The 15,972-nt window shown below is 40.6% G+C and overlaps 1 protein-coding gene across 4 annotated transcripts; it reads right to left on the bottom strand.

Moving 5' to 3' along the window:
* Positions 1–1,102: 1,102 nt before the first annotated feature.
* Positions 1,103–10,147, bottom strand: KPNA2 (karyopherin subunit alpha 2). 4 transcript variants are annotated; one of them, XM_070479778.1, is made up of 11 exons: positions 9,514–9,662; positions 8,677–8,774; positions 8,388–8,525; positions 6,679–6,767; positions 5,531–5,799; positions 5,268–5,362; positions 4,910–5,173; positions 4,487–4,720; positions 4,072–4,254; positions 2,831–2,980; positions 1,103–1,443 (listed from the first exon to the last, which is right to left on the bottom strand). In XM_070479778.1, exons 1-11 carry the CDS (start codon positions 9,578–9,580, stop codon positions 1,351–1,353), a joined length of 1,680 nt encoding a protein of 559 aa, XP_070335879.1. In that variant the 5' UTR covers positions 9,581–9,662; the 3' UTR covers positions 1,103–1,350. The 4 variants fall into 4 exon arrangements, with proteins under 4 accessions (XP_070335879.1, XP_070335877.1, XP_070335878.1 ...); XM_070479776.1 differs by lacking the exons at positions 1,103–1,443; positions 9,514–9,662 and adding an exon at positions 10,023–10,147 and having other exon boundaries at positions 1,481–2,980; XM_070479777.1 differs by lacking the exons at positions 1,103–1,443; positions 9,514–9,662 and adding an exon at positions 9,757–9,856 and having other exon boundaries at positions 1,481–2,980.
* Positions 10,148–15,972: the final 5,825 nt, after the last annotated feature.

Genomic DNA, 15,972 nt, shown 5'->3' with positions numbered 1-15,972 from the left:
TCTGTCCTCCTGCCTGGAGACTGCAAAGAAAGCTGAGAAAACACCAGGTCTCCAAACAAGGTGCCCTGCACTTAAGAGGAACATCTGTTAACAGGTTTCACATTCCATGTTAAGAATTCGGCTGTTGGAGGTGCTTTAAATACACATCAGCTGAAGTTTTTCTGCTCCCTAACAAGATGAGCACCTTTGAGAAAAGAGCTTTAAAAAACCCTGTTATCTACAGAAGGCAAAATGTATTAATGTTTATGTTGATGAATTGGGGGAAGGGCTAGGACCCACTGAGAAGGTAAATGGCAATTCCTTGCATTATACAACCAACTTGAAGAACTATCTTGTCTTACTGAATACAGTAGCCCTTAAAGGTCATAAATTGTGTTCGAGTCTTCCACCCCATGCCCACCATCATAGCTTTTATCTTCGCCAAGCATTTGCTCATTTTCCCAATAATCCAAAAAGTGGAAACTGACAGTAGTACATTAAATGATGCATTTCATTTTCCTAAGACTTCTGGGATACTGTAGTTAAAACTCCACCCCACCCCTTCCTTTTCTAAGGTAGTGGCTTTCACAATCCACAGACTGCACAGGTGCGAACACCTGGGAATTAAAAGGAAAGACTCAATACGTGGACCCCACCCTTTACCAATCGAATTTTCCCAGGTGCAGCCTTGAAATCACTTTTAGCCTTGAAAGTTGGGAGGAATGAATTCCACTTGTAACTCCGGGAGAAATTTAAGATTAAATTTAAGATTTTTATCCCAGTGGCCAGTATGACTTAAGACACTGGCTGAGGGGTTCTGGGAAATTTTATCTGTTCTTTGGTGAAAAACTTGTCCAGTGAAAAACGACCCGTGACATTCCAAGAGCCATTCTCACCAACCAAGCGGGGAAGCAGCTTAGAGCGAAGCCAGAATTCAGAAGCAGACAGGAAGCTATCAATTCTGTATCCTTGATAACATGACAAACCTTATATCAAATGCTGCCTGCCACCAGAACTATACCCCAGTTTAGAGTCACATGGGTTCAGTTCAACTCCCCTTCATTTGCAACCTGTGAGAGCTCTAAATTAGAAAGTTAACACACTGGCATGGTGAAGTAAAGAAAAGGGTGGAATTTAATCTTTATTTACAGGACACTGCAAGATATGAAATTCCACACAGAAATAAGAAACCCATTGAGAGGAGAAGCTTCATACAGTATGTACAGTTTGGAACTGTTCAAGTATAGTTTTGTTGTAAAAAGTGCTACAATAACAAACCACATTTAAAAAGAGTTCTTAGTAGAGAAACAGTAAGACAAACTTATACCAAACATAGTACACAACAAACAACTTTAAGCCTCAGATGTACATTTAAAAGTTGAAGGTCCCAGCAGAGCCATCCTGCACTTGGAATGTATAGCCTTCAGAGGTAGTTTCTGGCACAACATTTTGATCTTCCTCTTCCTGGAAGTATTTAAAAACAAAACAATATAATCCCATAAATTTGGCACATTTCTATTTAAACTGAAAACAAAAACAAAAAAACAGTTTACTCATTTCCCCCACCCTCAACCTCTGGCAACCACCAATCTGTTCTATCTATGAGCTGACGTGTTGTTTTTTTATCCCCCTAAACTTCCCATGTATAAGAGAAATCTTACGTTACTTGTCTTACTCTGCCTGACTCATTTCACTTAGCATAATACCTATAAGTATCACTCTTAAGGTCCTCATTTGCTTATTTCACCTTTAATCTTGAACCATATTTTAATATCTCAAATAGTGGACGGAGGGCTACTGAAGTTTGCCTGAGAGGGGAAGGTTCTGAATAAGTTAAGAAATGCTACTGTAACAGGGATGCAACTAGAGATCATCATACTACGTGAAGTAAGTCAGAGAGACATATCACTTGTAAGTGGAATCTAAAATATAACACAAAGGAACCTATCTACCAAACAGAAACAGAGCCATGGACAAAGAAAAGACTGGTGGTTGCCAAGGGGGAGGAGACTGGGAAAAGAGATGGCGTAGCAGGCTGAGGTTAGCAGATGTAAATTTTTACCTATAGAATGGATTAACAAGGTCCTACTGTATATTCAATCTCCTATGATAAACCATAATGGAAAAGAATCTATGTGTGTATAACTGAATCACTACACTGTATAGTAGTAACTAATACATTATAAATCTACTCTACTTCAATAAAAAATTATGGGACTTCCCTGGTAGTTCAGTGGTTAAGAATCTGCCTGCTAACGCAAGGGACATGGGTTCAATTCCTGGTTGGAAAAGACCCCAAGTGTTGTGGGGCAACTAAGCCCATGAGCCACAACTACTGAAGCCCTTACAGCCCGGAGTCTGTGCTCTGCAACGAGAAGCCCGCACACCGCATCTACAGAGTAGCTTCCTCTCACTACAGCTAGAGAAATCCCTTACACAGCAACAAAGACCCATCCCAGACAAAAATGTTTCTTTTTAAAATGCTACTACAACAGAAAAAGAGATTTCCTTAACCTGTCACTTTTCAGCAGGCAAGAGGAAAACAGGCTATTAGGCCAGCAGATGGCTGTGGGGTTGGCCCACTCCTCCAATTCCTACACAAACTTACCCTCAAGATATTCTAAGATTCGTGAAGCTATTCATTCCAAAGTAAACTAGTGACTTTTTAATATTTCAAGTTAAAAGATGGTATTAGTATCAAGCAAAACATTAGAGGAACAAATATGTTATATGCAATAGCATACTTATGCTGATATTTTACTACATTTATCAAGGCTCATAAAGAAAATATGAGGAAAAAAATATCTTATGGGCTTAACCTTCCCAGCTATTAATATTACCATTTACTCACCTCTACAGAGAAATACTTCTCAATCAAGTTTAATGAAGCTTTGTACACAGACTCATTTTCATGGTTTTGCAGAGCTTCAATTTTGTCCAAACCTCCACATTCTTCAATCATTATACTAAGTTTCTCAGTTTCACCTAGTTTCTCAGCAGCCTGAAAAAAATTCCAAGTTTAGAAGACTAAACTTTGAATGAACTCTTTTAATGAAGAAAACAATGTCTGTTTGACTATCAATATATATCAGACAGAAATAAACACTTAAGAATTCCTTTGCAACTCTATGAGATAAAACTCAACTTTACATTTTTTAACAATTCAAAAGAATCAGATCTGTACTGCGCTTCGCAGCTACTTCTGTAGCTTTCGGCCACGAAGATCTTACTATAGGTTCTCAACCTTTTCTGTGTATCAAAGTCACTTGGTTAACTTTAAAAATGACACTATATCCAGGCTCCACTGGTCTGTGATGGGAATAGAAAATTACTGGTATAAAAGCACCTGAGATAATCCTAAGGTGTATGGAAATCAAGGAAGAGAATCATTGTCCAAGGGTAATAACCTAAGGTAGGTAAAAAGAAATTCCCCTAACTGGACTATTTGTTGATATCAAGAATCTATTAGGTACATATACAAACGATATCATGGCTAGCTATGTTTTTAAAGTCCTCATCTTTCAGGAGAGACATAAATATTTAAAAATGAACTGATTTGTTTCAAAATAAAATAAAAGGTAAGGGTGAGGAGAGAGGCCAAATGTTGACAAGTTACTTAAGCTAGGTGATACATACATTAGTGATCATTATTCTAAACTCTGATATGTAAAAATTTCCATAATCAGTTTAAAGTTGTTGAGTGGGACCTACCAACCATTATACAATAAAGTGCCATATGTTATCACACTTCAATCAATTGGGAACGTAATCAAAAGAAAAATATAATTAACCAGATCATTCAAATTTAATTTCACCATAGTATGAAATTGGGGGAATTAATGCTTAACAAAATAAATGTGTATGAACAGCATTGTACCTGGCCTCAATTCCAGTCACATCATGCAGTTGTCATCTCCTTTATCCTGCTCATAACCCTTTGCCACACCTTTTATCAAGAGTGTGGCCCACATAAACAGGCTTTCTGACTCCGTGGGGAACTGAGTAAACCGAGCTGCCCCGTACCCCGCTGTCTAAACAGTAAGCCAATTATCGAGTCCAAATTCAAACAAATGCTGCCTCGTTAAGCCTTACCCGAAAGATATTTGAAATGGCATCCAGAATAACCAGAACAATTTTGGTATCTTTTGCAGTTAGGAGGTTCATCAACGGCTCTATTATGCCACAATGAACAAGGTACACAATCTGCTCAACAGTTCCGCCACTTGTATAGTTGTTCACAGCCCATGCGGCTTCCTTTTGTGTCTTAAAGTCTGCCTAATTAACATAAAGAAACAGATTTATTTCAGAATGGTCATAAAAGATCCCAAAACCACTGTTTTAGAAGAAAGTGATTAAGACTTCCAATTGGGTCTATCCAAGCTAACATAAAAAGGTTACTATTATTTAGCAAAGGACTGTTAAACAGAAGCTAACATTAGTACACTAAGAATCTTAAGAAGTACAACTCTACCAAGTGCCTGGCCATTAAGTCCTAAGGCTGTAGTACCTTTGAGAGAAGGCCAACAAGGAATGGGACTAATCCATGATTCACAACTTGTTGTATCTGGTCCTGGCGGCCGGCTGTGATGTTTGACATTGTCCACGTAGCTTCCTTCTGAATATTAGTTTTGGAGTTTGTTAGCAGGCTAGGAAACACGGCAAGCGCTCCTGCATCTATTACAACCTGTGTTTGTTCATCTGTCCCAGTGACAATATTTCCTATGGCTCTGAGCGCAGGAGTCTGAAAGGAAAAAAAAGTTGACGCTGGTAGTTATCTTTTATCTATTCCAGCACTACTCAAAATCTCTACACCCTGAAAGTTTTGACAGCTAAGAGGCTCATTATGGCTTAAAATATACAATATGTCAATAATTAGTACCAACTGATTGTGCTCCTTATACTTTATATTCTCATTTGAGTATTAACTTACCACAATTGGCAATTCAGTAGCTCCTAAAAGCTTCACAAGTTGGGGTACAACCCCAGTTTTCACAACCATTTCAATCCGTTCATTTGGACCATCAGTAAGGTAGGAAATAGCCCAGCAGGTATCAGCTAATACTTCTGGATCATCGTGATGCAGGAGACGAACTAAAGTAGGAAGAATCTGCTCAATAGCCTCTAAGGGGGGTGCAGGATTCTTGTTGCGACAAAGATTTGAAAGTGTCCAGGTAAGATTACGTAAGTAACCGCACTGGGGGGAAAGAAAAATGCAATGAAGTGCTGTTTTTTAAGGGTGTAGAAAAATGAGAATCAGTGAGAAATGTGACTTATGGTAAGTGACTTACTGCTAGAGATGACATATCAGGGACAGCCAGAAGCGCCAACAGTGGATCAACTGCACCATACTTGATAACCAAGTCTCGGAAAACCGAACCATCACCTTAAAAAAAAAAGAAGGTGGCAAAGTTAACCATGACTACCTGTCTAGCGCCATTAATTTCAGTTACTGAGTACACTAGTGTCTTGGTGCAACAAATACACTAAGACACTTCCGCCAACCTCAGTATGATTGGAGACATCCAGTCAAAAGAATTTCAAATCCAAGTACCTGCAATGTTTCCTAGAGCCCATACAGCTTGTTCACTGATGTGAGCATGGGGAGATGCCAACAGAGAAATGAATGCTGGGATAGCACCTCCGTCTACCACAGCCTTGGTCTGTTCTGATGTCCCAGAACCAATGTTAGTGAGGGCCCAAGCAGATCCGAACTGAATGGGACTACAATCAGTTCTTCCCAAGAAGGACACAAATTTTGGAATCAAACCAGCCCGAATTATGTTGTCAATAGGGGGCTGTTTTTCCCTAGAAAGCAGTTTCCTATGGGTAAGCAAAAAGAAAGACAAAAGTTAAAGGTGATTAACCAAACAAGTTCATACCAAAAAAAAAAAAAAAACAAAAACAACAATTTAAAACACAACTCGAGGACCAAACAAGTTCATACAAAAAACACGATTTAAAACGCAACTTAATGCAAGAGTTTAAAACTTTAAGTAACCTTTGACAGTGCAGACTAACTGCTGAGACATCCTGGAACTAAGAGAAGCTGAACAGACTGTTTGCATGGTACAACCATAGGTAGTGTCTTAAACTACTTTTCCTCAAACTGAAATATTACCAATAATGCAGAACCCTTCTCTCTGCAGAAATCTATTTTAGATCTTACCACTTTTTAAAAACTTTGACAATATGATAGCATACCACTCTATTAATCTTCATTGCTCTGACCAGTAGTGAGGACACAAATCTTTTCCCTGATCTTTTGTCAACTGGATTTGCTATTCCCCACACTGTGAAGCTACAGAAATTATTTGTCCTTTCTATTATGGATGTCACAAATATTTGTGTATGGTGGGTGGGAAAAGTCTAATAAATAGAATATATTTATTTCCTAAATGGATGAACCATTCTAAATGAATGCGCTAATCCCACTTACTGAATAATTCCTCTTTTCCCTGACACTGACTTGAAATGCCAGTGACAAAAAACATTTCTTAAGTTCATCAAAAAATTATCACTGGAGTAGATGTAATTTTAGGCAACTACAGAAAATTTTAGATTAGGAAAGATTATAATGAAAATAGGCCTAGGCCTGGCTTAACCTTTACTCTATGCACCACCTGCCCATCGCTTTCCCATCAAAAAATGTAAAAATGCTGATTTTTTTAGTTTACTCATGCTAGAGAAGACAAGACTTACCTAGCAGCTTGAGTAGCTTGGAGCTGGCTTTCCAAATTGTTGCTATTTATGCCTTTGACAATATCGTCAACAGACCAATTTACAGTGCCCTACAAGAACAGAGGAATTAATTTTCAAATTATCATTTTTAAGATTAAATATAATGCAATCCCGACATGAAGACATTTCTGTTTATAATCAGTTACTAAAAGTTTGGTCCCACATTTAAATTTGCCTGTTAAATACTCATTATTTAATATATAGAACAATCCTCAAATTTGGTGTCATGACTAAATGTCCTAAGTAATGGAGTATCCCAGCATCTGGTCACTAAAAATAGTAGCTGTGAACAGGTTAAAAAAATGAACTAGAGTACTGTGAACTTTATTCCTACATTAGTCTCAATCACTTTTATTCAGATATGCTTTTAGGGGAAAAGGGACAGAGTCAGAGGCAACGTGCCGGGAATCTGCAAAGCTAAGGCTGTTATCCACGCATGTCCCCACTGGTGCCGCACACATCAACATTACAGGCGGTGACTACGGATTGGAATTAACTGTAGCATTTGTGACTACAGCTAACTTAAAGAGTCAGTATCACATTCTACAGCCTTACAACAAGGAAAATGTAAAATCTAGACAACCCTAGAACAAATTACAGATGTAAAACTCTGTATATAGCATTTACTCTCCATTTGTGGTACAGAATGAGGTGCTACAGGAATTCTGGGAAAGGAGCATTTTTCCTGTTAGGATGACCTAGAAGTGATATAAAGAGAAGATGGGATTTGAGTATAAAACTTAAGAAACAGAACACAGGTAGAATTCAGTGGGGGGGGGGGGGGGGGAGAAAAAGAACATTGATAAAATGAGGAGCACTGAAGGAAAGCATAACGTGGGAAAAAAAGCAGGAAATTGCCCAATATTTTTAAAAGATGAAAGATAAATTAAAAAATCTAGGATGGGGCTTCCTTGGTGGCTCAGCTGGTAAAGAATCCACCTGCAATGTGGGAGACCTGGGTTCAATCCCTGGGTTGGGAAGATCCCTGGAGAAGAGAATGACTACCCACTTGAGTATTCTGGCTTCCATGGACTGTATAGTCCACAGCGTCACAAAGAGTTGGACACGACTGAGCAACTTTCACTAAATCATTCACTTCTGATAAAATCATGAAGTCTCCATGAGTAGAACTCTAGGATGGGTCTAATTTCCAAAGAACCTTAAAAAAAGGATTTAAAATCATAAAGTTTCTATGTTTTAAGCAGTATTTTAAGAAAACTTTTAGGTAAACAGTATGTGGCACGGAATGAAAATCAAGAGAGTTGAGGAAAAAGACCTGAAAAAAGCTGGTGACAAGTACAAGAAAAGAGAGGGAGGGAGCAAAGGAAAGGCAGAGAAAGAAGAAAAAGGCAGAAATAAGTTGGTTCTGGACACACTTTCACTGAGCACTTGAATGGCCAACTCGAAGTAAAAGCTGACAACTAGAAAAGCAGGGAAACTTCAAGGGTAGATCAGCGCTAAAGACAACCTTGGAATCAGCGTCCATAGATTACAGAGGATGGCGGGGGAAAGATAACCCATCAGAATTACTGACCAGGAGCACACAAAAACAGATCTTCATATTTGATAGTTAAAACCCACAAAGCTAAGACATGCTATTTAAATATCTTTGAAAGGTCTCATACTGATTTTCTGGGTTTACCATAATTCATAAGCTAAAATATCCTCACCTGGTTGTTGCGGTTTTCCTGCAGTGGAGAAGTAGCATCATCAGGAAAAGAGCTGACATTTCTCCTTTTCAGCATCTGGTCATCCTTCTTAGCTTTCCTTAGCTCCACATTAACTTCTATTCGGCGCCGCCTCATTTCCTTGAGAAAAGATAACATATCATCTCACCTATTACACGTCAGTGTTAGTTGCCAAGTGAGGAAAATTTTTCAAATTCACTCAAAGTTTTGACGCCCTTTCCAAATACCTTCCCATTTAAAAAATACTAGGAAAACAACAGAAGGTACTCACTGTACTGTCTTTCCCCTTGTTCTTGAATCTGTTGAGGCGGGGAGCTGGTGAATTAGCATTCTCATTGGTGGACATGATTATGACACAAAGGGAGAAAGCTGCAAAATGAAGGAGAGAGAAATTTCCTTTTTATCACTTTGGCAATAACATAAGCATTAAGGGAATTATCAAATACACGTTCAATTGGTATTTCCATCCTAGAGAAGGATATTCCTTTTTCAGCACTATGGAACATGAGTTTTAGCCAAACTATATTTGGCCCCTCCCCTCTGAAGGGCTGAGGCTTCCAGGAGCGGTACTGTCCACCAGAAACATGATGCAAGCTGTATAAATTTAAGCTTCCTAATAGCCACGCTTGTTAAAAGCAAAAAGGAACAAATGAAATTAACTTCAATAATATATTTACTCCAGTATCTATTTTCTCATTTCAACACATTACATTAAAAAATTACTGAACTATTTTGCATTCTTTTTTCATACTAATTCTTCGAGATCTTGCAGGTACTTTAACCTTACAGCGTTAACTCAGTTTAGACCAGCCACACGCGTGTGGAGACTACTTGAATAGTTAACTAATTAGTTAACTAACAGACAACGTACGGGAAATAAGGTTACAGCTAAAATCTATGTCGTAAATGGCCAAAACAGATACATTCTCCACGTTTGAAAATTTCTAAAACTCTGATTCGTTGTTAACATTGTGTAAACTTTCATAAGGTTTCCTGCCAACCCTGAACACCTGCGACGCAGTTCAGCATCTTGCACATTTTCATTTCCAGAAATTCTGAGTGAACGCACTAAATTAGGCTGTATCAGCTGCGTTCCACTCAAACTCACCTACGTAAGAGCAATCTCCCAAAACATCACAAAAGTCCTCCTTCAAAGTGGCTATCTTTAATTCCATTCTGTTCTTTTAGAAATTGTGACAGAGCCAACCCACGGCCTACAAATTAAGAGACAGCACCTCCAACTGCCACCTCCATCTCCAGTCCCCTCCCCTACCCCCTTCCCCACCCCCATTTCGAGGAAGCAGCAGCGGGAACCCGCGGAAGGAGGAGCCAGAGGCGCCGGGCCCCCTACCGAGGCTTTCGTCCTCGGGCCTGACTCTAGCTCTTGCGGTTGCAGCGGTTCGCAAGGCCTCGGGCACTAAGGCCCGAGCATTCGCATCCGTAGTGAAACACCCGTTTCGTCAACGAACTACGCCCCCGAGGCCTCATCGACCAGAGAGGCCAAAGCCTGGCCGCGCGTCTACCCCGAGATTCCCCTCCCGCCTCCAGCAATCTGAGAGCGGCCTACGGGCCCGCCTTTGCCGCTCAAGCTGCGCTGCGACCTCAGTTCGTACCTACACAGCAGGCTCAAGCGTCCACCGGAGGCGGTGCGCGGCGCACAAGCTGCGGGATCTGCTGCCTCTAAACGTCCACCACGGTCAGCCCGAGGACGATGTGGCTCGTGCAGCCGGCCGGCGCGATTTAAATTTCCCGGTGGCTCCGCATTCCGATTGGCTGGTTCGAGCTTACGCTATACGCCCATTGGTGAATTTGAAAAACACGTTAGCTGGGGAGGGGGTCAGAGGGCCCAGAAGAACATAGGCTAGCATCGCGAGATAAGGGAGCGGCCGCGCGATCCCCGAGAGCCCTGCAGAGCGGAGAAGAAAAACTCCAGATCCCGGCATGCACCGTGCAGGGCCGGGTCCCTGTCCATCTTAGTCGGAGGGTTAGCTCTTTGCATGGGTTTACCGCTGTGTGGTGGCTGGTCGTTTTCCTGAGTGTTTGCCTTAACTTAGTACCACAAATGATTCCCAAAATAATTCTCTTTAAAAATCTTAATAAAGAAATATATTGCTATGCATTTTTCCCGACAGGACTCAGAAGGAACTTGGCCGGGGTCTCTGGCCATGAAGGAGGGGAGGAGTAAGGCAGATATGTGCTGTATTTTTTTAGTTGTTAGTTTTTAACTAACTGCATAGAAGGCAGAACTATGTTAACAAAAGATTTATTACTGCCTGCTTCTCCAGTCTTACTTTTAATAATTTCAAATACAAAAGAATTGCAAATCTTTATCCATATTTGCTAAATGTTAATTTACTATTTTGAGATATATATATATGTATACACACCCACACACGCGTGTACCTGTATTTATATATACATGGCTTTTACATATTACTTTTTGAACCATTTGAGAGTAAGTTTGAGAAATCATGTCCGTTTTACCCCTAAATATTTCAGTTTGTATCTTGTAAGAATAAGGACATTCTGTTATATTACCATACCATAATCATCAAATTCAAGACAATTGAACTTATGTGTGATTATTTATTTATATTCTGTGTTCAAATTGTCAATTGTTATAGTAATGATCTATGCTATATATTATATATTTCAAATAAAATGTTTGCATTTTCTTGTAATTTAAAAAAAAGCATCAGTGATAGTTATCAGAACCTCAGGATTATGGTCTACTTTCTTTTTGCAACTTTTCTGTATTCTGAGAAGGGTTTTTTTTAAAGAAAAGCTGTACTGGCTTTTTCTTTTATTTACTATGAATTCAAACAATGAACTTTGTCCCTCCTGCAGGCACTTTTTGCCAGCCTCACTCACTGTGTAGCAGTAATGGGAGTCACGGAAGCTCATTCTACTCCCCCATAACCAATCAGCATAATCTTACCCCCCTAAATGCACAAGGTGGTAGGATTTCACCTCTAAACCAGTCACTACCTGGCATTCTCTTGGCTACTGTGAATGGTTCAGGGGCAGTCATGTGACCTAATGATGAGAGGTAGGAAAGGAGGCTCTGTTCTCAATTGAGAGATGTGAATCCTAGAAATGCCGTAAGACAATTGGAGAGAAACCGTGAAAACTTTGATCAATACCATGCCTTACCTCAAAAGGCTGCAATTATATGACTTTGCAAATATATCATCCAGTATACTTCCTCTGTTGTTTAAGCTAGTTATATTGGGTCTTCTTTTGCTTACAAATAAATATTGGGTACTATGTGCCCGGAAGTGTTCTAAGTTTTTTACCTTTATGAATACATTTAATCTTCACAATTCTGTGAGGTAGCATTTTCATCTGTTCCATTTCACAGAAGAGGAGAGTGGGTGGTTAAGTAACTTGTCCACATTCACACAGGAGTAAATGGCAGAGACAGGACTCAAACCCAGGCCCTCTCCTTCCAGGATCCATGCTCTCTGACCACTATTCTGTACTTGCACCAGAAAACAACCTGAAACAGAAGTAAAATGTCAACAGTGAAAGTTGCCTTTGAAAGATGCCTTGCCCTGGGAAAGGATAGAGCCCCACCCCCTCAAATCTTCCTATTGTGGTTGGATGGAGATTCAGAAGAGGGCCTAATGTGGCCTAAACCAATCCCATTCCATCCTCCAGACAGAGGAATTGGCTTGCTGATGAAGATGTAACAGAATACAGTAAAATATTTACTGAGACGTTTGTGAGATAGCCTCTCTCTTCCAGTGGACTGTGTGCTATGCTGATGTGAGCCTGAGAACAAAGCTGAACCTGAGAAGCAAACTCAAATGTGCCCAAGTCTGAATAATCATAGTCTGGCAGTCATTCTTTCAAGTAAGAACTGTGTTCCATTGAAAAGGCAACTAGTGTAGCCTGCAACTCAAACACTGCACAAAATGTTTTCCTCAAGAGACAATCATTGAATTTTGGTTATCTGGTAGAAGTGATTTATGCATAATTCCCATTTTGTCTCATAAAATATTAAAAACATTCAAGGGTTGGGATTTAAATTAATAATTCTTATAGTGTCACCTCTTCCAACAACACAGGAGAAGACTCTACACATGGACATCACCAGATGGTCAACGCCAAAATGAGACTGATTATATTCTTTGCAGCCAAATATGGAGAAGCTCTATACAGTCAGCAAAAACAAGACTGGGAGCTGACTGTGGCTCAGATCATGAACTCCTTATTGCCAGATTCAGACTTAAATTGAAGAAAGTAGGGAAAATCACTAGACCATTCAGGTATGACCTAATCAAATCCCTTACGATTATACAGTGGAAGTGAGAAATAGATTTAAGGGATTCGATCTGACAGAGTGCCTGAAGAACTACAGAGGATGGAAGTTCATGACATTGTGCAGGAGGTGGGGATCAAGACCATCCCCAAGAAAAAGAAATGCAAAAAGGCAAAATGGTTGTCTGAGGAGGACTTACAAATAGCTGTGAATAGAAGAGAAGCAAAAGGTCAAGAAGAAAAGGAAAGATACACCCATTTGAACGCAGAGTTCCAAAGAATAGCAAGGAGAGATAAGAAAGGCTTCCTCAGTAATCAGTGCAAAGAAATAGAAGAAAACAATAGAATGGGGAAGACTAGAGATCTCTTCAAAAAAATTAGAGATACCAGGGGAACATTCCATGCAAAGATGGGCACAATAAAGGACAGAAATGGTATGGACCTAACAGAAGCAGAAGATATTAAGAAGAAGTGGCAAGAATACACAGAACTATACAAAAAAGATCTTCATGACCCAGATAATCACGATGGTGTGATCACTCACCTAGAGTCAGACAACCCGGAATGCGGTCAAGTGGGCCTTAGAAAGCATCACTACAGACAAAGCTAGTGGAGGTGATGGAATTCCAGTTGAGCTATTTCAACTCCTAAAAGATGATGCTGTGAAAGTGCTGCACTCAATATGCCAGCAAATTTGGAAAACTAAGCAGTGGCCACAGGACTGGAAAAGGTCAGTTTTCATTCCAATCCCAAAGAATGATCAACCTACCACACCATCTGCACTCATCTCACACACTAGCAAAGTATTGCTCAAAATTCTCAAAGCCAGGCTTCAACAGTACCTGAACTGTGAACTTCCAGATGTTCAAGCTGAATTTAGAAAAGGCAGAGGAACCAGAGGTTAAATTGCCAACATCCATTGGATCATCACACAAGCAAGAGAGTTACAGAAAAACATCTACTTCTGTTTTGACTATGCCAAAGCCTTTGAATATGTAGATCACCACAAACTGTGGAAAATTCTTCAAGAGATGGGAATACCAGACCACCTGACCTGCCTCCTAAGAAGTCTGTATGCAGGTCAGGAAGCAACCGTTAGAACTGGACATATAACAACAGACTGGTACAAAATAGGGAAAGGAGTACGTCAAGGCTGTATGTTGTCACCCTGCTTATTTAACTTATATGCAGAGTACATCGTGAGAAACGCTGGGCTGGATGAAGCACAAGCTGGAATCAAGACTGCTGGGAGAAATATCAGTAACCTCAGATATGCAGATGACAGCACTCTTATGACAGAAAGCAAGGAAGAACTAAAGAGTCTCTTGATGAAAGTGAAAGAGGAGAGTGAAAAAGTTGGCTTAAAATTCAACATTCAGAAAATGAAGATCATGGCTTCTGGTCCCATCACTTCATGGCAGATAGATGGGGAAACAGTGGAAACAGTGAGAGACTTTCTTTTTTGGGCTTCAAAATCACTGCAGATGGTGACTGCAGCCATGAAATTAAAAGACCCTTGCTCCTTGGAGGAAAAGTTATGACCAACCTAGACAGCATATTAAAAAGCAGAGAGAGATATTACTTTGCCAACAAAGGTCCATCTAGTCAAAGCTATGGTTTTTCCTGTAGTCACGTATGGGTGTGAGAGTTGGACTATAAAGAAAGCTGAGCACCGAAGAATTGATGTTTTTGAACTGTGGTGTTGGAGAAGACTCTTGAGAGTCCCTTGGACTGCAAGGAGATCCAACCAGTCCATCCTAAAGGAAATCAATCCTGAATATTCATTGGAGGGACTGATGTTGAAGCTGAAACTCCAATACTTTGACCATCTGATGCGAAGAACTGACTCATTGGAAAAGACCCTGATGCTGGGAAAGATTGAAGGAGGGAGGAGAAGGGGACAACAAAGAATGAGAAGATTGGATGGCATCACCGACTCAATGGACATGAGTTTGAGTAAACTCTGGGAGTTGGTGTTGAACAGGGAGGCCTGGCATGTTGCAGTCCATGGGGTCGCAAAGAGTCAGACGTGATTGAGTGACTGAACTGAACCGAACTGATTGTGTCAGGATGTTCTTTTTTTTTTCTTTTGTCAAGGATGTTCTTAAGTGAAGCCTGCCAACAACCGCTCCCCCACCCTCCACTGCACAAAGGCAAAGCATAATTATTATTACTAGCTTAGTCTGACTGCCTGGACTCACTGATGTGGCAGTTTTACTTACCAACACGTCTGCACCATCGTTGCTATTAATTATTAGTTATTATTAACTGATAATGTCCTAGTGTCTTTGAAAAGTATTTTCCTGGATGACTTAGGATCCACAGGTGGTAAAACTGACAAGAACATACATAAAATTGGAAAGAAACGCACCAAAATGTTAATAGTGGTTGACTCTGAATACTAGAATTATAGTCAGTTTCAATTTTCTTTACTTGGCTTACCCCTATTTATACAATTTTACAGTGAACAGGTATTATGTGTCTAAAACAGAAAAAGAAGTGTATTTTAAAAAATAAAAGCAGCACATTTACGTGCAACAAGCAAAAAGGTGTTATGCATGGAACCAAAAAATTTCTAAATCTTTATCCAAGATCTAGTTTTAGGATAAAAACAAAATTCGTATTATTTTGTATGTAGGGACCTTGTTATGTTTATTTTCCCTTTAATCCGGAGGGAAACAAGAGATGGGGAGAAATATGGATGTAGGTGAGTGGGGGAGCGGCGCAGATGTAAAGAAAAGCCTGTTCATCCTGGAAACCCCCAACAGTTCCCAGCACATAAAAAGTTATCCAATTAATGTATATAGAATAAACGCAGGAAAGGAGATGGGGAGACTGTTAGGGACGGGAAGGCTGCGGGGACCTCACGCTAGAGGAAGACGGCAGACACACCAAAATGCAGAGGCCTGGGCCCGCCCCGGTAAACAGAATTAGAAAGCAGGTGGGGGAGGTCAGGCATTGGAATTTTGTTTAAAGTTCCCCCGCAAGAGCGTCTAGTAGGCAGTCAAGACTGAGAACCTTCCCGAGAAGAACCCAACAAAATGCACGCCTCTCCCACCGATACCCAGAGCCGCCCGCGCGCCTGCCAAGCAGCACCAGGACAGGGCGGGGGCGCCGAGACAGCCCATGCGCATGCGCCTAGGGGCTAGGGCGTTGGGCCAGGCCGAAGGCGCAGGCGCTTGCTGCAGCCACTGGGGGCGGTTCCCAAATCGCACGCAGCCCGACGTGAGACCACAGAGCGCCGGGGCGGGGCACGATGATGGCATCACGTAAGAGGACGGTGTGAGAAGCCGGATCCTGTGGT

The sequence above is a fragment of the Odocoileus virginianus genome, chromosome 17 (assembly GCF_023699985.2).
Source record: "Odocoileus virginianus isolate 20LAN1187 ecotype Illinois chromosome 17, Ovbor_1.2, whole genome shotgun sequence".
NCBI classification, from domain to species: Eukaryota; Metazoa; Chordata; class Mammalia; order Artiodactyla; family Cervidae; genus Odocoileus; species Odocoileus virginianus.
The sequence above is the reverse complement of the archived record's forward strand: the minus strand, read 5'-3'. Positions and strand labels throughout refer to the sequence as shown.